At 44.8% G+C, this 22,177-nt stretch overlaps 1 protein-coding gene across 1 annotated transcript in view; it reads right to left on the bottom strand.

Moving 5' to 3' along the window:
• The window catches only part of NIBAN1 (niban apoptosis regulator 1), a 491,461-nt gene that overhangs the window by 23,886 nt on the left and 445,398 nt on the right, over positions 1-22,177 (bottom strand). Inside the window, exons 10-11 of the mRNA XM_069641063.1 lie at positions 18,020-18,181; positions 15,197-15,307 (exon numbers count right to left, since the gene is read on the bottom strand). Of these exons, the coding sequence (XP_069497164.1) occupies positions 15,197-15,307; positions 18,020-18,181 (273 nt within the window). The remainder of the gene's footprint in view (positions 1-15,196; positions 15,308-18,019; positions 18,182-22,177) is intronic.

Here is a 22,177-nt window from a genome sequence, read left to right as displayed (position 1 = left end):
AGCAGAAGCAATCATGAAAACCGTAGCACCTAAAACAGTGAGTAAATGCAACAGTTTCGAGGTTTATTTAACTATTTCAGGGCCTTTCGATTACATCACATATTTGACCACTTTTAAAAAGGACTTGAAGCACAAGTGGACAAAAGCCTGATAACATGCACAGATGAGATGACTGAAGGAATTGAAGAATTAAAAAAGGCAATCAGTGTGTTGGGGATTCCAGATTATAATGAAGAATTTTATATATTTTCCCATTCAAATGGTGAAATTATGACCAATGTCCTCACACAGAAGATGACATTAAGACATGGTCACAAAACATTGTCTTATTATAGTGGGATTTTAGATCCAGGTATGAAGGGACATTATCTCTGTGAGCAATCGTTAGCTGCTGCTGCATTCACAATTGAAAAGGCTTCAGGCATAACAATGGGGTGTCCAATAATGTTACTTGTAGAGCATGCATTAGTCACAATTTTACAGACATCCAAAGGCTCGTTGACCACAAGGAGTATCTGGGTATGAGGGGATTATTTCCAACCCTGTGATCAAAATTGTAAGATGTAAGACAGTAAATCCAGCAACGTTTATAGCAGAACTAGTAGGAGAGGATGACTATGTACATGATTGCACAACATATACTGAATGCTATAATGATATTCCCCAGGCTAGAGAAAATGCCTTTGAGAGGGTGGAAGTTGTTTTTATTGATGGTTCTTGAAGAATTGACCAGATAACTGGGGAAAGACATACTGGATCAGCAGTGATAAAGCGGATTCGAGAAGGTGAATTTGATGTAGTGACAAGTATGAGACTGTCTTCGGATTATTCAGCACAGGCTGCAGAATTAGTGGCGCTCTTTGAAGCGCTGCAGAGATTTTAGGATGAGGAAGTGATGGTGTACTCGGACTCCACCTATGTGACAACAACTGTACATGCAGGTTTGTCACACTGGAAAAGGAGGGGCTTCCTCCATGCAGACAGCACTTCAGTGCAACAGGCAGCCCCTATTGGATAAGCTTATAGAAGCATTAAGTCTCCCATTGAGCATAGCAGTCATAAAACGTGCAGAGCATTTCAAAAGAACAGATTTAATTTCCAGCGGAAATGAAGCCTCAGCTCTATAGGCTAAAAAAGCAGCATATTACCCATGCACATCTAGTCTTGAAGAAAAGGATGTAAACAAATGACAGGACAATGTAGGTTGGTAAAGGATGGCTTTAACGTGTCATCTATTGTCCACTTAATTGAAATACAAGGTCGAGCCCTGCAAGAAAAACAGGATTTATGGAGAAAGCCGGGGGGGGGGGGATTTCTTCCTCCCCCACTGAGGCACTTTGGAGACAGGATAGCAATGGAAAGGCAGTTATGCCTCTAGCATCATTGAGAGTAGCGCAGAAGCATCTTCACTACCCGGAACACATGACTCGAGAGAGTCGTGCTGCTACAATTGCAGAAGAATGGTTCTCTCCCAATCTGTTAGAACATGTTGCACAGTTCATTGTAAATCGCACCATGTGAAAGGAATTTACTGCAGGGCACAATTTGTGAACAGTTCAAGGAGCAATTCTAAGACCCAAAGGCTCATTTCGGCATCTACATATAGATTATGTGGATATGTTACAGACATGCAACGGCTACAGATATATGCTGGTTGTAGTAGGTCCTTGTTCTAAAAGGATTAAGAAAGGTCCATCCACACACCCTGATGCCTAATGTGCTGAAACAGTTCCGTGTACGCGAGGTGTTCCCCAGGTGGGGTATGTGCAAGGTTTTGCGATCTGACAATGGACTGCATTTTGTAAATGAGTTGTTTGAACAGATAGTACTCTTTTTGCTATGAAACATAGGGTTTCTTCCGCTTATCACCCACAGGCGAATTGGTACTTGTAAATGTACTAACAATACTTCTAGCGCACAGACCACCAGGCCCTTTAGGCAATTTTGAGGAAGACCTACCTAGTCTCCTCACGAATAGCATTAAAGCCACCACCCAGCTCCTCTTACTAGGTGACTTTGACCTGGGCTTTAATGACGTCGATGACAAACAAGCCCAATCTATCCAATCCATTTTAGTCAATCATAACATTACCCAAAATGTCCTAGCTCCTACACACACAAAAGGACGCACCCTAGATTGGATAGCTAACCATAATTGCGACATCACCATCTCTAGTATTCTACCTCAAATATGGACGGACCACTATCTCATATGCTTCACAACCAGCATCGAGCCTCCCAAACCTAACAAGAACAAAATAGCACCCCCCATTCCAACGAGAAGCAAAAAAGAAATCACGAATGAAAAACTACTCCCATTACTCCTACCAGCTCTCACTGCCAATGCCATTGAATCCAATCCTAGTGAGTTAGTTGAGTCATTTAACAATTCTATGGCCAAAGCGCTAGACCTGATTTCCCCTATCAAACCTTATAAAAGTAAACGTGAAGCTCACCTTAACTCCTGGTTCACTCCCCAACTCAAAAAAATGTGCACCCAAAAACGCAAACTCCAAGCTATCTGAAGGCATACCCCTTCTGCCGACAATAAAACGACACTTGCCAACTTTGCCAAAAGTTACAAGAAGGAAATAATTAAAACTAAAAAAGTTTCATTCAATGATAGAATCAGTAAAGCCAATTCGAATTCCAAAGAGCTCTTCACTATTCTCCGAGAATTGGAAAATCCAATTGCCCCTATAGACAATGTCCCCAAGGACAAATCCTGGTGCACTAGCATCCAAAATGCCCTATCAAATAAAATTACAACCCTTCAATCTAAAATTGCTAAGTAAAAAGCCTCCTTGAGCCCCAGCAAAACCCATACCACCCCACGGAAAGAAATACCAAGCACACCCAACCAAACCAACTGCAAACCCTTCAGATTCACTAATATCTCCATATTGGAAACTGAAAAGGTCATTCTAGCCCTTAAACCATCAAACTGCCAAGGCGACAGCTGCCCTGCGCAAATCATCAAGGAAGAAGCCAGAGATTTATTACCATTCATCTCGAAACTTATTAACGCTTACTTCAATACGAGTACGGTACCTACTAACCTTAAAGAATCTTGGGTACTGCCCCTACTCCAAAAACAGACACTTGACCCAGCAATCACCACTAATTATAGGCCCATTACTACGGTCCAATTTCTCCTTAAAATCATCGATAGAGTAGCCTACCTTCAAATCCAAAATTATTTGGAGACACACCAACTATTAGGCTCACGGCAATCTGGCTTCAGACCACTTCACGGTACTGAAACGGCCCTCATTGACCTAAAGACAAAAATCGACGAGTTGAAGGATAAAGGTACTACAGCTATGCTCCTCCTCCTTGACCTATCAGCGGCCTTTGACCTGGTGGATCACGCTGTATTATGCAACCACTTAGCGTATGCCGCCCATTTCTCAAGTGAAGCTATAGCATGGGTACAATCCTTCCTAGCTAACCGTACGATGAGAGTGTTCTCCCCTGTAGCGGCAGCGGACCCAATCCAGATCACTTGTGGTGTCCCACAAGGCTCATGTGTCTCCCCGACAATGTATAATATATTTACTAAGCCACTCTTCGACAAACTTGACAGATTAGGGGTAACCTACACAAATTATGCGGACGACACGCAGATTCTCATACCACTTTCTGGCAACTTTGTCGAAGACACAGCTCTAGTAAACAAAACGTACCTCCTCATTCAGGCATGGATGGCCTCCCACGGCCTCTGTCTAAATGACGTCAAAACAGAGATACTGATCTTGGGTTCCGACTCCAACCTAAAATAGCTGAGCCCCAATTATAGCAACTTCAACATAGATGGCAACATAATCAAGGTGGCTACTGAGGTAAAAACTGTAGGCTTTTACCTTGATTCCACTCTCTCTCTCAAAAAACAAGTTAACGCCTTGGCATCGTCTACAGCGTACACCTGTAAATTAATCTGGACCTGCAGACCGTACCTCTCCAAAACGAACTGCATCACCATAGCTAACGCATTAGTAATGTCCAAGCTGGACTAATGTAATGCTCTCTATGCAGGAGCCAATAAAACCATAAATAAAATGCAAAGCCTTCAAAATAACGCTATTAGAGCAGCCCTTGACATACCCCGTAGAGAACATATCTCCAACATCAGGAAAGACCTCCACTGGCTTAAAATCAGCGACAGTGTCCTCCTCAAGACACTATCGCTCACCCACAAAGGGCTCAATAACACAGCACACCCCCCAACATCTCGGCCAGACTGACCAGAAAATCGTCCAGACACCATACTAGGGCTACCAACCACTTCCTGCTTGAAACCCCTAGATTCAGAAGATCCAAAGCGGGCAGAGCTAGCTTCCCAGTCAGAGCTGCCCAGGCATGGAACGCATTGCCTACTGCATTAAGGGCCAACCTACCCTACACTAACTTCAGATGTAAGGTTACAAAACTGGCTCTGGTCCAACGATAACTAATTCGCGCGGCACAGGCGGCCATGATATTCCTGAAACCAGTCCATGACTACTCTGCTTTTACCCATTCACCTTTTGTATACACCTTCAATACTGTAACATGTTACTTTTTCATTTCCAACTGTTTGTATTAACATGTATGCACTATATTGTTATGCTTTTCATCCTCTGTATGTAATCTAAGCTCAAGTAACCTTGTACCTGCTGCGCCCAGCTACCCCTGGGTTTTGTGTGCATTATCAAATAATAAACTAAACTAAGAGATTAAGCAGATTATTAAAGGAACGAATAGTGAAAGATAACCTTAAATAACTGTTCTGTACATTGCCTGCCCCTTGCCCTATATGCCCTCAGAAATCAGCCTGGGTCAGATCTCCATCTAACTCCTCCATGAGTTAGTGACCGGACATTGTATGAGCACCCCAATTACTTCTTCAGCTAGGGCAAGGATAAGAACTGATGCAACCAGTGTAGCGAAGGCATTAGGGTGTGAGATGCACCATTACCTAACAAAAATGACTGCATCATTCCTTTCATGTCTTAACAGATCAAGAACAGAAAGGAGGGTTAAAAAAACAATGGACAAAGACATTCAACTTCTTGAAACTGAAGAATTGTTAAGGCCCCCAAGTTTGTATCCGGGCGACTAGGTGCTGGTGTACAAATGTGTACGCACCTGGAGTACGCCCCGCTTTGAGGGGCCACATGAAGTGGAAGAAGTTAGCCCCACAGCTGTGAAAATAAGGGGACAGAGAGCGACATCAAACCCTATAAAAGAGAAACACTGACGCCTCCTGCAGCTGCCCACAGTGAAGCAAGAGACATAGTTCTGCGCATGCTGACTTGCTCGATGGCCAGAAGCAAGGACAAAGAATTACAAGCATATCAGTTCTTAGATTAGGGATCATCGTTTTCCAAATTCGATGAGGAGAAAATAGACTTGCAGCAATCTTGGAACTCTTTTTTTAGATAAGATAACAGACAACGAGAGAAGAATTTGGAGTTTGAAGAGAAAAAAAGTATTGTTCATTGTATATGCTACCCCTCAGTGACAATGTACACACTCTTGTATGCTATTTTCCCCTACATATTACAGTCTTATCCAGCCCTTACCCAAGAGGAGTAAATATGATTACTTTTTCAGAGAGCCCAAGAATAATTGTATTGTTTGGAGAGTGATAATTGCAATTATATTACAGTTTCTGATATAAAAGTGATTCAAAAGGAGATAAAAATGTGCATATTAAAGTAAACAAACTGGAGAGATTTAAAAAATTCAAAGATTCACTACCGTCCAGAAAGTCGATAGGTTTTCCCAGAATATTGATGGTGATATCATTTGGTATTATGATTTGTGTTTTTCTCTTTATTATGGCTTTCGGAAATGTCAAATGATAAAGCAGACATGGGAAATGTCAATAAGACATCCATAGATATGAAGGGTGTCAATGAGACATCTATTACCGTACCAGATAGAGCTGGAGATTGCGTGCTTAACAATACGACTATGGGTCTATTTCAATTTAAAAGGGATGTCGAGGAGAAACATTAAGATATAAATACGTATCTTGAAAATTCAGTTAATTTAAAGAATATTATATGGTATAAGTATATGAAAGAGGTGGGAGAAAGAAGGTCAGACGAAAGCGTTTGTTTGTTCCCTAATACCGTATGCCATGAATTCGCCAAGAACATTTCAAGATATGATATGATATGATAATATGATATGATATGGCATTTGTAACGCGCCTATACACAAGTGTTTCAAGGCGCGACGAGGCGGGGGGGGGACAAGGGGAAGACGGACAACGATCCTACTAGGCCAGGTGTCATTCAGATCGCGCAAGTGCAGGGGTAGGGTGAAGGGAAAAGTGCAGTACAAGGTAAGTGGTGTAAAAAATAATAAATAAGGCCAGCTGGTGGCAAGTGCAAGGTAGATGCAGAACAAGTGCTGGGAAGGGGGGGCTGTAAGGATACAGCGACAGTCCCGCAGTGCAGGGGGGTGCCAGGGAGGCAGTGCAAGTGGCGAGTGGCTGGGCCCTGGACCGAGGTCACTGAGAGGGGCCCAGTTGCAGATTCAGAGCAGATTCAGTGAAGAATTAAAGCTGTTCAGCAGGGGAGAGGGAGAGAGAAAGCAGAAGCAAAGAGGAAGGTTTTGAGGTGCTTCCGGAACCGGAGGTGGTTCTCCTCAAGTTTCAGTGAGGCAGGAAGGCTGTTCCAGAGGGAGGCCCCTGCTGCAGAGAGAGATCTACCCCCAGCTCGTTGCTTCGAGAAGCGGCTGACCCTGAGGGAGTTGGAGACGGATGAGTGAAGGGCTCGGGAAGGAAGATATTTAGGAAGAGAGAGTTGAAGGTATTTTGGCCCCAGGCCCCAGAAGGCCTTGTGGACAATGCAGAGGGTTTTGAACTTAATCCACGCAGCCACTGGGAGCCAGTGTAGAGATTTCAGTCCTGGAGAGATACGGTCCCTGGGCTTGAGGCCAAGGACAAGTCTCGCAGTTCTGTTCTGGATGAGTTGCAGAGGGCGGAGAGTGGAGGCAGGCAGATTAAGATAGAGGCTGTTACAGTAGTCCAGCTTTGAGAGAACCAGGGCTCGGGAGACAGTGAGCTTCTGGGGGAAGGAGAGGAAGGGAAGAGACATGTCTACACATGATGGAAAATGTCTGTCGTCTAGCAGCATGTACAACCAGAAGAGAATCTGAAGGAACATGGGCTAATACGATGGTGCTCAGAATTAGCATTACCTTATGAAGAAACCTATGTGAAAACAAGAAGGATGGAAAATGGATTAGGATTGACATGCAAGAAACATGTATCCATCCCAGATTGGAGAACGAATAAAGGTTTTCCAGATGAAGAAGTTGAATTGCTCAGACATAACTGAAAAACCAGGAGTCTCGAGATGCGGAGAGAGACTACAGCTGGTGATATATAGATGGTTTTTTGAGTGCTGGATGGGAAGAAGGACTATTGGCTTGCCGTGCACACCTATTGAAGAAAGAATCTGCAAGCATAGTGCAGAATGCCTGGAATCATGGGCTAAGTACTCGAAGTTACTTACATGGGTTGACAAAGAAGATGGCCTGATTCTGGTTGGAAAAAAACAAAGGATGTGGACAGGTAACTGAAGTCCCAGGAATGAATGAAGGAACTAGATCGATATTGGGCCTGTGGTCCAGAGCTTACTTGCAGTTGCCTAGGAATTGGGAGGAATATGTTCTATAGTAAGGATACATGTACCAATATTGGGGATTGCTCAAAGTGACCTCCATATTGATGAATTTCCAAAAATGGATGAACACGAGAGGAAAAAGATCACCCAAACTCATCCAGCTGAAGAGAGAGAATTATTTATCAGCAAAATATCTGGAGGCCTATGAAAATATTCCAGATGAACATAAATAGTTCAGCAAGATGGCAAAGATAATGACAGCTATATTTTTGCCAGGACTTCAAGCTGCAGTAAACACCAAGTGGCTGCAGATTACAAGATGTGAGCTACTGCAAACAATCAATGCAACAATAAAAGGATTTATGTTATCAGAGAAGAGTTGAGAGCCATCTGTCTGATGACCCTCCAGAACAGATTTGTCTTGGACCAGATTACAGCAACAGAAGGAGGCGTGCGTGGCATGATCGGGCCTTCTTGCTGTATGTTCACACAATCTCATGATGGAGGAAATGGAGCCCTGACAGAGGCAGTAACTATGCTGATGACCCTGCATATGAAAATGGAGGATGAAGCTGATGAGACAGCAGGAGATGATTGGTTTTCATCTTTATTGTCATGGATTCCAACTTGGCTGGCAAATGCTTTTTAAATGCTTGGAGAAATACTAGTGTTTGGGTTGCTAGGATTCTCTCTCATAAGGGTCATCTTGGGACAATGCCAAAAGACAGCCAGAAAAGCTATCAGGATGAAGATCATGATTGATGTAGACTCTGGAACTGGGGAGCAGATGCAGAATGAGCAAAGTACCCATGGGAATACAAACAATTCTTCCCTTGCACCTCTGGGAACCAAGTTCAACTATGCCCAAGGATCATTAAAAATCTGTAAGACATTGGACATTCTGTCCACCATCAGGAGATTGCTGTCATATGACCCAGGGTGTGGATGAACATATAAAGAATGCGGGTCACCTTAGGGGGAGGGAGTGACAGATTTGGATTCCGAAGAAAAAACAGAATGAAGAGAACATGAAGACAATGGAAGAGGAGACTAGGGTTGACAATTTAACCAAGGGGGGAATGCAGAGGGGCAGGTGGATGATTTCTCACTAGTTCCCACCAACATATCGGAATAGTAGAAGAGCAGTAAATGGGAACCCTTGTATTGTTCCCATACCACAGTGAGTGTATGAGAGACGATATGCACTCAGACAGCCATACAGAATGTACCCTTGCACTGAAAGCGTGGAAGGATGCCGCATGGAAGGATGTCAGCACACACCTATGGAAATCATGGAACGTTAACGTGAAATCTGACATGGGCAGAGTGATGTCATGAAGAAGATATATAAACCCAAGTTGATACGATATGAAAATACTTAAAAAGTAACAATTTAACGGCAGCACCAAGAGAAATATGTACCTATGGCTAAAGTAATCATGAATACAAAGACGATGAAGTAACTTACTTGCCAATAACTGTAAATACGCAGCAACACAAGTTAGAAAGGAAACACAGAGGCTTGCTATAAAGGAATATAGAACGTGGCAGGGACCTCCATGATAGGAAAAGGGACGCTGGCTCATGTCAAATTCAACCAAGCTACCTCAGAGACAGACTGAGGCTGGAAAGTTTCATGTGCAGAACAATAGGAAGGCTATGTTGGCCTAGATTCAAGGATGCTATTTTAATGAATAATTGCAAGGCACAAGGGGAGTCAACTAGGATAAGCTATAAACGAATGACACATTTCTCTTAGATTAAAGAAGAAGAAAACCTCTGAAACGGCCAAAGTATTGGACAATTAAAAGTGTATGAAGTCTGTGCAAGGTAGAGTGGGTAAGTCTCTAGAAGCCAATAGGAGTAACAGCACCCTGCATACCTGAATCAAATAGCAGTAAATAGGTCGAAATTGACAAATTCGTGGTGTCTTCACATGCGACTCAGAAGTCAAAAACAAAGGCTATTCATTAGAGCCTCAGACAAAGATTGTGGTGTGTTCACTCTCCCCTGAATGTTTCAGGACAGTGAGCCGGTTGCAACATTATCTACAAAGGGAAGACTTTGGCTTATGGCTGACCAATGCGAGATGGACTAATTGGGAAAACCAGGTGTAGTCGGATGGGATTCAAACACCTATGTTTCGTTTCACGTACGTGCTGCTAACGAGCCCCAAGTCCAAGGTTGGAATAGCATGCCAACCAATCAGTGGGTCTAAGGGACAACCTAATATACAACATTGCATACACCAATCCACTGCCATTTTGTCCACTATAATCAGTACTATACATATTTAGGAGGTAGTTCAAGGTGTGTCTTACAGACAAGGGGCAGGCAATGATGTATCAATTCGTATATGTTTTATATGTAGATATGTTCCTTTAACCAATCCCTTCCCGCAATAGGCTTTATGATTTGCCAAGTAGAATGGCGTCATAGATGACGCATATTGGGGCATAAGAACTATTTAATGAAGCTACTGTGTGAGTGTGCTTGCATCAGTCCAATGCCTTTCAGGTCTCCCTGCTTTATTACATGACAATAAAGTAGTACTTTGCCATATTCCTCGAGTCTGTCCGATTATTTGGTCTGAGATTGTAATTTGTAATTCCTTCTAGCACAAAAGACGCTTCAAGGTGCTAGAGCACACTTCATTCACAGTCACACGTGCACCCATGCACAAAATTCACGCTGCATTAATTGCGCTACTTACACAGACACCCCTTTGCATACATTCATGCATACAATTCTCACACACGCATACAGACAAAAATAATTTTTTTCCCTTAATGTTTTCCCTGCAGGCTCGACAACCTCACAGCCTTAGCTGCTCTCTAGACATCCAGCTCCTGTGCAACACAGAGAGGAAGCAGGGAGAGCTTCCTGGCTAATGATATGCGTGGAGTAGTTAGAGAGTGACCCGTGCTGCTCAGGTGCAATATTGACATCTGTAAATGCCACAGCGCTGCTGATTGGGCATTTAAAGATTTAGGTTGGTCTTGCCTGCTGCTCAGTCCCTACCCTTTCTATGCCTCGAACTCTGCCTGCAAAACACTGTTAGCATCCCCTGGAATATTAGAGCAATGCGTAAATATCTTATGCCTTAATTTACTGCCTTACTGTTATGTGGCTGGAAAGTAACTATGCCCAACTCTTTTCTCATTACCCTTGTTGGAGACTAACACATCCAGGATATTCGTCCTTTCTCCCCCAGGGGAAGCCACCCACATTGAGGATAGGGAGGCGAGCCAGCTCTGTAAGCCCCTTTCTAGGGGTTTGGGCAAGTGGGACCTCACTGAAAATGACTCCCCTTTAGGGAACAAGAACTCCCATTCCAATAGGGAACTCCCTATACAGAATGCACTTTCTGCCTATATGAGAGTTAAAAGAAAGGACAAACCCCATCAGTGTTTGGCACAAGGCAATGCTGAATCACCTACCTGTTGAATCACCTGCTGTGAAGACCACGCCCCTTCTGAGGAGCAGAGTACGATTAAAGGGCCAAAGACCCTTCAATGGAGGAGGAGAATCCCAGAGTCAAGACAACTCCTTGATGCGAGAGCATATGCCAGGGGATGAGCCACAGAGAGCTGCAGAGCTGGCAGCTCTGCAGAAGCGAGAGAATGCCAAAGGGGGATGCGATCCATCCCTGGAAGAGACGCATAAGGCCGGGAGAAGAGAGGACATGCAGAGCCAACAAGCTCGGGAGGCACTACCACGTATCAGACATGGTGGGCCAAGAGCACGTCAAGAGATGCCAAGTCCTGAGTCAACTCAATCCGAGAGCGAGAGAGGAACAGGAGTGAGGCCCGTGGAAGGGGAAGACTGCACGCTTCCACTAGCGAGGAGAGGCGAACAAAGCAGGACATCACATCTGCTACCCAGAGGCGTAGCCAGGATTGTCTAACAAGTGGGGCTTGAAGCTTATGTAGTCGGGCCCACAGCAGTGAAAACAACATCTTTAAATGCCCACACAGCACTGCTGAGTGGGCATTTACAGATTTTGGGTGGGCCTTGCACGCTCAGACCCTACTTTGTCTACGCCTCTGCTGCTACCATGACTGACCATGAAAGACCGCCACACCACAGGCACACAAGTTGCCCAGGTGAGTAGGGGTGAGCAAGAAATGAGAAGTAGTGAGCGAGAGGGGAACAAGACCCTAACCTCAACAGAGGGTCACAGAGAACGAAAGAGTGAGAGAGAGTCCAAGTGGTGATGGGAGCCGAAGCAGCCTGAATGGCTCACCATCCAGAAGGTTCACAGGGAGAGAACCAGAGAGAGTCAGAGACCTAGAAGGGGCAAAAGAACACTGTGGAACTCCTAGAATAGTCGGCCAGAAGACCCCAATCAACTTGCAGGGAATTACCCACAGCGTGAGCAGGAAATAACTTGGGGACGCCAGAAAATGGTAGACGTATGGAAAGAATTGAGACGTTGGTGCAAAGGTGTGGGCAATAGAGGCAGAGAAGATAAACGATGCTTAAACAATGTTTAAAAATTAAGTTGTAATGGTTGAAATCAAAGTCTCCTGAAAGCCTCAGGTTCCCTATTGTCTTGTACCACCAGGGTTTCCTAGCAGAACAAAGGTGCGTCATTCCTTTGCACAGGGTAAGGAAAGCTCTTTAATGTTCTCAGTCTTCTCAGGTCCATCCCTTTCCTCTCAGTATGCCCAGCAGAAAGCCAAGTCGACCTAATCGGTGGCATCCTCTTAGAAGGAAGAGGCAGGTGCAGAGTGACACACTGTAGTGGGTGGCTCCACTTTTATCCCTCCCACCTCGTGCATTGTCCAATCACTGGTTTTCCCTCAGACAGTCATGCGGAATGCTGTAGTGGAATGCCCCGTCCCCTATGTCGGCTTGTATGGCCACCGGCCACTTTGATGTCTCCCCGCTCTGTTCCGTATTCCCTGGGGGCCATAACACAGCTCGCAGTAGATGCGCAAGCTGGAATTAGTGGTTTGATGCTGGTGCATTTATCAGTCAGTCCGTTTAGGTAAGTATAGGTAAGGTCAGTGACTTTGGACAGGATGGGTACGTTTTTGTTTTCAAGTGAGGACGCCATAAGGAACTTGGTTGTCAGAGCGTTCAAGTTACAGAAAGTATTATGTTTACTCATCAAGTCGGTAGGAAGGAATATGTCCTTGCGACAGTCTTTAACTCATGTTAGTCTTCCTGGATTTCTCTGCAGATCTATCACTTTGGGAACCAAGTTCTTTGTAGATGGGTTCTCACAAAGAGGATCAGGGAAATATCCCTCCACATAAAGATCGGTTTTGTTGTACTTTCAGGAGCTATTTGTATATTCTTTGGGAATCTTTATGGAACTTTGTGATAAGATTGACCAGAACTGTTTTGGTTAAAGATATTATCTGCCTAGCAAACTAAAGCCAAGGAAAACGGACCTTGTGTCCAAATACATCCGACCCTCACATACAAAACCAAAATGTTTAAAGGTACATGTGTCTGTTTCCAGTTTTACCAAAATGTGCAAAAGTTCAAACTCCTCATTTCCATAAAGCAATCCTTGCGTCCAGGGTCTGATCCCCCCCCTTCCCCTGAATCAATTCAGGAAGACTTTTGAAAGAGTTCTGTTCCAGTAGTTCCATTCAGTTCAATGAAAAGTGTCCATTTCATCCAGCAAGTTAGTTAATTTGGCAAAGCAAGGATCTCTTCTATCAAACACTTATTCAGAACCAAAGCAACTGTTTATTCCATAAAGTACTCTTCTCAAGATGTAAAAATGGTTAGTTGGAAGGATGCAACAGACTTTTTCCATAGAATACATTTGTCAGAATGGCCAAAGCAAATGTCTCGTGTTATAATAGTTTGTCAGGGTATTAAAGCAAATACTTTATTCCACAAAACTCTTGACATTTTCTCATTTAAAGCAACTTCTCCTTTCTTGGTTTATTGCCTTCCAGGAAAGGATTTCAACTGCACACAACTGGTCCTTTCCTGGTTTACTCGCCTGCCATGAAAAGGCAATTTGTTAATGCTCAGCTATTCATGGCAATGTAGGTTTCAAGATTCTCCAAACTGACATCTCATGTGAAGAGAATTGCACCTTCTTTGCCTTTCTGTCTCTTCTTTATAGTCTTTTGGCTACTGACATTGCAGGTTCCAGGTTTCTCCAAATTGATATCCCATGTAAGGAGAATTGGACCCTTTTTGCCCTTCTCTTCTATTTGGTCGGTATTCAAAACGTGTCCTTTGCAATTGCTCTTCTCCGAGTGCCCCGGGGTTACTTCTTTCATCAGGCCAATTCACTGGTTTCTTCCGGTGTCTCTATGCCGTCTTGGGTGGTTGTGGTGCAGTGTTACACCGGAAAGGGTTTTGGTAAGCTGTCAGACCATCTTTCAGCTTCCCGATCGACCTTCCCAAGACCTTCACTTTTCTGGAGCTCACCACACTCCGTAGGATCTCCTGACACTTCAATGCATCGGAGTATTTCTCTGCACCTTGGGAGTAGCTCTCCCCTTCAGCTGGGCTTCCTCTTGCGCTCCTGCTTTCCTTCATGATTCCATTCTGCATACTCTGCAGCACCATGCAACCCCTCCTTCAGCCTCCACTTCAGCAGCTCCTGCGGGTCGATTAGAATAGAAACAACTGGACTGCACGTTCTTCTTGGCAGTATTCTTGATCATCATTAACTCTTGCTCCACTTCCTCGTCCCCAAAAAAGGTATTAGGACTATCAAAGTCCCTAATGGCTTTAACCTTTCCAAGGTTGTTTTGCTAATTGAACTTAGGTTTACCCAAACAAGAAGATATTATGTGAATAGTGAGTGCAATGATATGGGGTTAAGGATTTTTATCCAGCACAGAATCATCATAGCACAGAATCATCATAATCAGGGGACATTCCATGTGACACAGATTCTTAAGGGGGGTTAATGTATTCTGTCTACGTACTTCCTCATATACTGTTCTTTGGGTTTCAACATGGGAGGGGTTTGCACAGTGACAGCATGCCATCAGGTATTTGGGAAATGGAGGATCTTCATCCTTACTAAAAGAGGAATACTGCTTCTCTCCTAAGAGAGTCACCACTTCTACCCAACAGCCACCTCGTCCCATGTGATCTTCTCTCATAGTGCCACCCCCCAAGGCCTGGATCAGGTAGTGGCTGCCTCCCCCTGGCCACATGGGAGGAGACTTTAGGCAGGGGATCAGGGATGACTCCATAGGATTCATCACAGAGTACTGGGAACACTATGGAGAACAGAATGCCAGGCACTCTCCATCTTTCCCTTATGTTTTGATACGTGGTCGTGCCAGTTTATTACATAGGTTTGAACAAAGGACTGTTTTTGCAGAGGACTGTAGACTAGCACCTTAGTTTAGTTTGGATAGGAAGAGAAAACGATGTGTACCAATGTCCTCTGGTCCGAGTCCTCCTTCTGGCTTGCCACATGACCTACACCTCCATTGGAACATGCCCACCTCTTCAAGATCATATTGCTTTCTTATTAACAAATGGAACTGCAAACATTTGGAGGGAATGTCTAAAACATGCGTTATACAGACGCTCACGCATGCGAGAGGATGCACATGTGCAGGACAACTGCCGCTTACCTTCAGCACACGCAGCTTCACTTTTTCGATGGCAGTTGACATTTTCTGAGGATCTCCTTTGCTGGCATGAGACAGTAGATGTTCAAACGTGTACACTGCGTTTTCCATGAGCTGCAAAGGAGCGGAGGGATGCAAAAAAATCTGTATTATGGTCAAGACCTCCAGACCCCCGACCGCTATTTGCTAGAATACATTTATCTATCTATTTACTCAAAAAGCGTTTCATCGCCTTGATGTAGGCTACACAGTTTTCCTACAACTGTAGGCTTAAACTTAAGATTTTTTGTTTATGCATTGCTGTACATTTACATCCTATCAACGTACTTTAAACGATACTGTACACAACTCTTGAATGAAATGGATGTTGAGAGGGTACGACGTCCTTTCATTTCAGAATGTTTTTTCACAGGGTTTTTTACCGCAAATTGTTTGCCGAAAAAACATGCTCATTTTTGGGGGGGGCGGGGTTAGAAAAATATATAAATTGGGTGTGGGTGTTCGGGAATTTATAAAAAAATTAAAGGGGATGTGGGTTTGAGGGCAACCCGCCCAAAATGAAAAAAAAAAAGATTTTTTCGTAAAAAAAATCTGCGGTAAAAATCCCAGCGAAAAAACATCCCGCGATAAAATGACATGAAACCGTTGACAGGTTCCCCAAGATAGCAAATGAACAAAAAAGCAAAAGCCAAGAGCAACTAAAACAAGTGCAAAATAAGTAAAACAGGAATGAAGCCATATTGTGCATGCAAAAATGAAGACTAAGGACCACGGAAATGCCTAAAACAGAACACATTCGTGTGCAAAACAGGGTTGTATGCAACTTGGGACTGGGAGCTGAAATGTGTTGCTCCTACTGCTTTGTCAGGTCCAGAAACCTACTGAAGCCGTGGATATGCGCTACACAGACCCTAGAGGCCCTTGTAATACCCGACGCTGCTCACTGCAGCCTCATTCGGAGAATGCTGTACTGCACATTTCATAGCCGGCAGGGAAAGGGGCATTGAAATACAATATGGTGCCCCCACAAGTGACTATGGTCTAATAGAGGCACAATAAAACCACCCCACGCTAAGATTTCACTTTAGTATTCAAGTACTTTAAACACTTTGCAGAATCAACATGCATGCACACTCAAACAGAATCACCAGGCAAAGCTTGCTGGGAAGGGGGGGGGGGGGCAGCCAGTGAATGTCGTGGTCATCCTGCCGCTGGTGAAATCAGTGCCGTACATCAGGGGGGGGGGGGGGTACCTGCAACGTCTGACCACTGCTGAGCCATGACAGGCTTTGTGCCCTTAAGCACTGCACAGAAGCACAAGCGTGGGGGTTTGGTAAAAAAATCCTTTTGGTATGCATGACAAATGAGAAACCCCCCTACCCCCCAAAATGTGAGGTTGTTTTTGCTTGCTTTTCAGGGAGCTTGTTTCAAACTTTGCAAATTCGGGTTTCTGACATACAATCCCTCCCAATTGTTTGTTGGGGGGCTAGGGAAGGAAGTAAGTAAGTAGAAGGGCGTTGCTGTGTTTTCTTGGGCATGGCTGCCACATGCAGTGGCTCACCATGGGATGAGTACATTCCAGGCATACCACCTCGTGCGGTGACCACATCTCTCCAGCTTCCTTTCCTTTCGGCTCTGGGCCTCAGACTACAGTTGAGTCCCATGATAAATTAGGTCCAGTTTTACATATCACTCCTGCCTTTTCCTTCTCATGCCTTCCTGAGCCTCTTATCTATGCTCCGCCCTCATCCCAACTATCTACCCGATTTACCTCCCCACTACCACTATTGCATGTTCAATCACGCTCCTCCTTCGCCTCTCTGATGGGAAAAATGTGTTTTTACACTATAACCCATGACAGGAGGCGCTATCGAGCCGCAAGATAACCTAAGAAAGGTAGCGGCATGGACCGCCGTTGAGCTCTGGCCCGACTTGTAGAATTCAGGTAGCATTATATAGTCATGCCGCATGCCTGACTGCCAGAGTAGTGGTGGGATAGAAGGGCAGAACATTCTGGCAAAGGGAAGCCATCAGCACAAAGTACATAGTGACCATGGTATGGGGAAAGGGAGCTGGCATGCAAGCAGTGGCTGCTAGCAGAGGGTGGGCAAGGAGGGGGCTGATTCAGCCGCCACTGCGCACAGAGTTCTGCTAATAAATAGTACGATCAATGGTGGTAACGAGAAGGAACGAGGGTGGAACAAGGACTGCACAGTAGTGTAGCAACATTGGGCCTGCAGGAAGAGTCTATAGGTATTCCCAAAGTATGTCCTTTAAGGATTTTCAAAAAACTGTGGCATGAGAACAATGCATTAAATCTCCTGGCACAATATTTAGTGCCAGTGTAATCTCTAGTGCCTTTTGATTGTAGAATTGGCATTTTTCCTGATTTGGCAGCGGCACACTTCCAGGCCTGGTTTGCCTGGATCGACATTAGTTTATGTTCACATCCAGTGTTTCAGGGACAATGTTCTGAAGGGCACAAGCGTGATTTGCTGCAGATTAATGCTCCCATGTACTGTTGGCGACCTGGTATCTGGATTATTAGAAGACTCAATCTATATAAACCTGCTTGTAAATTCTATGGTCTTTTATCCATAATCAACCATTCAAACCTCTTCAAATGTTCTGGAGGTTGCAGCCTCCCAACCAAAACGGAGGCAGGGGTGTTGCGCGCCACTGGAAATACGCTGCCAATCACCTTTTCCGCTTTACCCGGGGTCTTTGTCCGTCCTACCCCAGACCCCCATTCCAGGCACTGAACTAGAGGCAAGCAATTGCCAGAGTTCCTGTGCAGGAACTAATGTCCCGGCAAACACCACTTACCTCCTGCATGTCATTTTGGGCCCTCTGCACCACCAGGTCGATGTGGTAGAACTTGAAGCGGCTCTTGAGGTCCTGCAGCTGCTCGCGCAGCAGGTTCACCTGCAGGTAACAAGGCTCCATTTTCACGGAGCTCGCGGGCAAGTTTCCCAGCTGCGCCAAACTCTGGGGACAAACCAGAAAACAAGGTAGGTGGTGGTGAAAGGTACAGGGAGGAAGTGCCCCGAGGTGGGGGGTAAAAAGGTAACAGCACAGGGAGAGAACTACAAGAAGGGAGACAATAAGTTCGTGAGGTTGGGGATAACGGGAGAGGAAGGGTGGGCAAGCAACAAAGTGGAGTTTCAGAAAAATGTTCTGCAAAAATACTTCACTCGACACAAACCACAGACACCATGTACAGTTCTGAAGGAGGCATGTCAGGAAAAGAGTAGGCCTGCTAAAAGTGACAAAAACAAAATGCCATTTCTATATAGCGCTATATGCCAGATTCCTCTGGGCTCCAAGTGCTGAAATAAGGTTATTTTTTTACAAAGGTAATGTTACTCAACCAGGGTTCAAAATGTACACTCACCACTAGCCATTGGCTAGTAATAATGGACTCATGGTGAGTAAGAAATGGTGTGCTGTGTGCATGTGTAGAATTGAGGTGACGAGTTACTAATGGCTGGCCAGTAGCTTGCAACTTGAGTTTTAAGCCCCCCCCCCGACAGCCAATGATCTCAGAAGGCCTGGGTAGCGCCTACCTGGGTTCAAACATATGTCCTGCAGCTTGAACAAACGTCATAGGCGAGCGCTGTACTCTTCGCATTAGCTTGTGTATGCGGGCCCAGGGTGAGGACATAAGACTGGCAGCTGCATCTCCCGAGTGCTCAAAGTCAAGACCTATCCTACGTGTAAACACCCAGCCGTTTTAGCAAACGAAAGAGGGTTTGCAAGAAGGCTGAGCGCACAATATGTTGGCAGAAAACAGAACTGAGAAACAGGAAGAAAAGCTGCTTATGGCATCGAAAAATTGTTCAACTAGTTTTACATCTCTCGACAGAGTGTGCCATCTTGAAAGAATCCGGATGCGTGTGCCCGAGTTAACAGGTCTGTTGCACTGCATGCCCATTTCTAAGCTAGCCCGTGATGGCGACGAAAGCCTGCAGCAGAAACAGAGGTACCACCCGAGCTCCCTTCGTTTTTCATACGTCCAGACTACGACATGGTGTTTTCCATGTTGATCTACAAACTCTCGTGGGGCAGACCATGCCTGGTTGCAAAACGCATGAGGTGTGCCCGGGCCGTTATACAAGGTTAATACCCCCAGGGGATGCCAACCAGCCAATAAGCTGCCACAGAGCACAAGATTTATCTACAGGTGAAAGACTGTTTTTGCAAACTGCCTGCTGCGTCTCTGCCACTGGGTACTCATGTTGGTCTGTCCAGAGTCCCGTCTCTCCCACACAACTCCCTCCCACCACCTACAAGTCCCCACGAGCTCTGCTCAATACTTCTGTGCGCCTCCCAATCTCCCTCTGCCCCCCTTTTACTAGCGAAGCGCAGCCACTGCTCACTCCAGCCTACCCAGTCAGGCAGGCACCAGGCTCCACTGTCATGGAAATGGAAGAGGGGCTCTGCTTGGAGCCCAACATTCAATTTGCATGGAGCCTTTTTTCCTTACATCACTAACTCCATGGGGTGCACGCTTGCTGCAGTCCGTTTCCCCCTACCCCAGTTCTCTTGCCGGCAGCACCTAGAGGATTTGCCCGTGATGCTAATAGCAATCATTTATTCATCTGTTTCTAACACGCCAAAGCCCGCGGGCATCAGGGCACTGAAAGAGATCATGGATAGCAAACGATGTAAACAAAGGTGTCACTAAACTGAATTCTGAAAAAAGTAGTTTTCAGAATTTTTTTAAACATAGGAAAATGTCTTTCACATCGTAGATCTAGGGGCAGTTTGTTTCAGGTAGTAGCCGCTCTCACAGGGAACACATTTTACTTCCCACTGACTCTGCGAGATTTCGGGCATTGTAGACACATGGTATCTTTTGATCTAGTATTCCGAGTTGAAGTTTGAACCTTAATGCGTTTTTTAAGATAGCCAGGTGCATCACCAAACAGATGGTGATGTGTGTCAGAACATTAACTTTGAATTCTATTCTTGTTTGCACAGGAAGCCAATTAAGGCCTCTCCTGTGCCCACTACTCTGGCAGCATCGTTCTGTAGGATCTGTAACCTCTTGATACAGCCTTTACTAGCACCACCTAGTAATGCATTACAATAATCCAGTCTTGATAGAGCCAATGCCCTGACTAGTGTGGCACAAATTTCCGTCGAAATAAAAGGTTTTAACAGGCGTATTAGCCTGAGATGATAATGAATACTCTTAGTCACACTCGCAACCTGACCATTAACCTTATGGGATGCTTCAATAGTCACCCCTAGTGTTTTTACTTCATCGACTACTGCAATTTCGCAATGGACGATATTTCATTTTTTTATATGCTGTTACTAATGTTTCTCTTATTTTGTTGGAACTGAAAATCAGGAGTTCGATCTTCTGACCATTTAAGCAGAGTCTGTTCATTATCAAGATACGAATACTTTCATAGACAGGGATGTGATCATACTTGCATCTTTTTCATAATTTCCACTTAACCTGATCACGAGCTGAGTATCATCAGCGTAATTCGTAAAGTAGAGACCCATGGACTCCAAAAGGGCACAAAGGGATCTACAAAAGACATTAAACAAAGCGGGAGGTAAGCACGCTCCCTGCGGAACTCTGCATATAATCTGTTCTGGGCTAGAGGACGCATTTTGCCAAATAATTTTAGATTTACTGTTGCTCAGAAAGGATAATACCCAGGGTCGGATGGGCCCATTTGCTACTCGGCCCGTCGCCGGGCCGAAATCATGTGTAGTCCTTGGGGGCTGGTTTCTGCAAACCCCGGTTTGGAAAAAAAAAATTAAATTAAACAAATAAAAAGCACCTGCAACGGCATACTTCATCAAAGCATGTTTTGATGATTGATTTGCATGTATGATGTGTGCATCATAAATTATGATGCATGCATCATTCACATGCTGCTCCAGCATGCGGCCAACTTTGCACCAGACCTGCAGATGAACTTAACTGGTCTGCTGTTGAATCTCAGTTCCCAGTTTAATGGTATCCACTACAGAATAATTGCTCATTTTACTATAGCCGATAAGATAGCTCAGTGGGTTGAGCGCTCGCTGCTGTGATGTACGTGTGTGTGTGATCTGCAGGTTCGAATCCCAGCAATGCCATTGCAGCCTTTCATCCTTCTGAGGTCGATAAATGAGTACCAACACAGGTTGGGTGATATTGTGTGCATATTTGTTCTATAAAAAAAAAAGAGGTTAAGCTAAGTGCTATACAATAACATTATCATTTGGCCTTGGACATCTGCTTGCATTCACAGTAATTTGGTAATATGGATCTATACACACAGATATTAATGATACATATGGTGATCCATTCTTGTATGAAATGTATATCACATTAGTGAAATCATAACCATATTTTTCGTAGTGTACATAGAAACAATGCTATTTGATGCGACTTTCTGTTTTGTCAAGGGGTGAAAGGTCGTGTTTCATTGCTTCCCGGGATGTCACTTTCAGGTGGGGTCAAATGACATCACTTCTGGTGATGTCATCAGAGGTCAAGGATCATCAGGCAAGGGGTGGGCCACTTTTTCCTGTGTGTCCAGGCCCATTTCTTGTCCCAGTCCGACCCTGATAATACCCTCCTCTTCCGACCATTACGTTCCTTGGCCCTCGTTAAAGGCTCTCTCTTTGCTCGGGCCCATTTACTTGGGCTGTGAATCACTGCCACTCCGTAACGCGGCATTCTTGCTTAAGCTCAGCTCACCATGAATGATGAATGCACAGTCCCAGACTTACCAAGGAGAAGTGCCTCCTCCTGGCTTACGCCGTAACATCTTAGCGGCATACAGACTAAACTGCAGCCAGGGACTCCCCTTGAATTCTGGGCAGGGTGACCAGAGACCGGGAGAGGCCATAGACTTAGAAGTAGCACTGCAATGTACTACCATGCCTGAACTTCAGTAGTGGGAAGGGGGCAGGGGATTATTGAGCGGACAAACAATTGTTTCCCTGCATATACACTGTGGCCGACCAATT

Source organism: Ambystoma mexicanum, chromosome 1q (genome assembly GCF_040938575.1).
Source record: "Ambystoma mexicanum isolate Mex_15411 chromosome 1q, UKY_AmexF1_1, whole genome shotgun sequence".
NCBI lineage: Eukaryota > Metazoa > Chordata > Amphibia > Caudata > Ambystomatidae > Ambystoma > Ambystoma mexicanum.
Note: the sequence above shows the minus strand (reverse complement) of the source record. Positions and strands in the feature narration are given on the sequence as shown.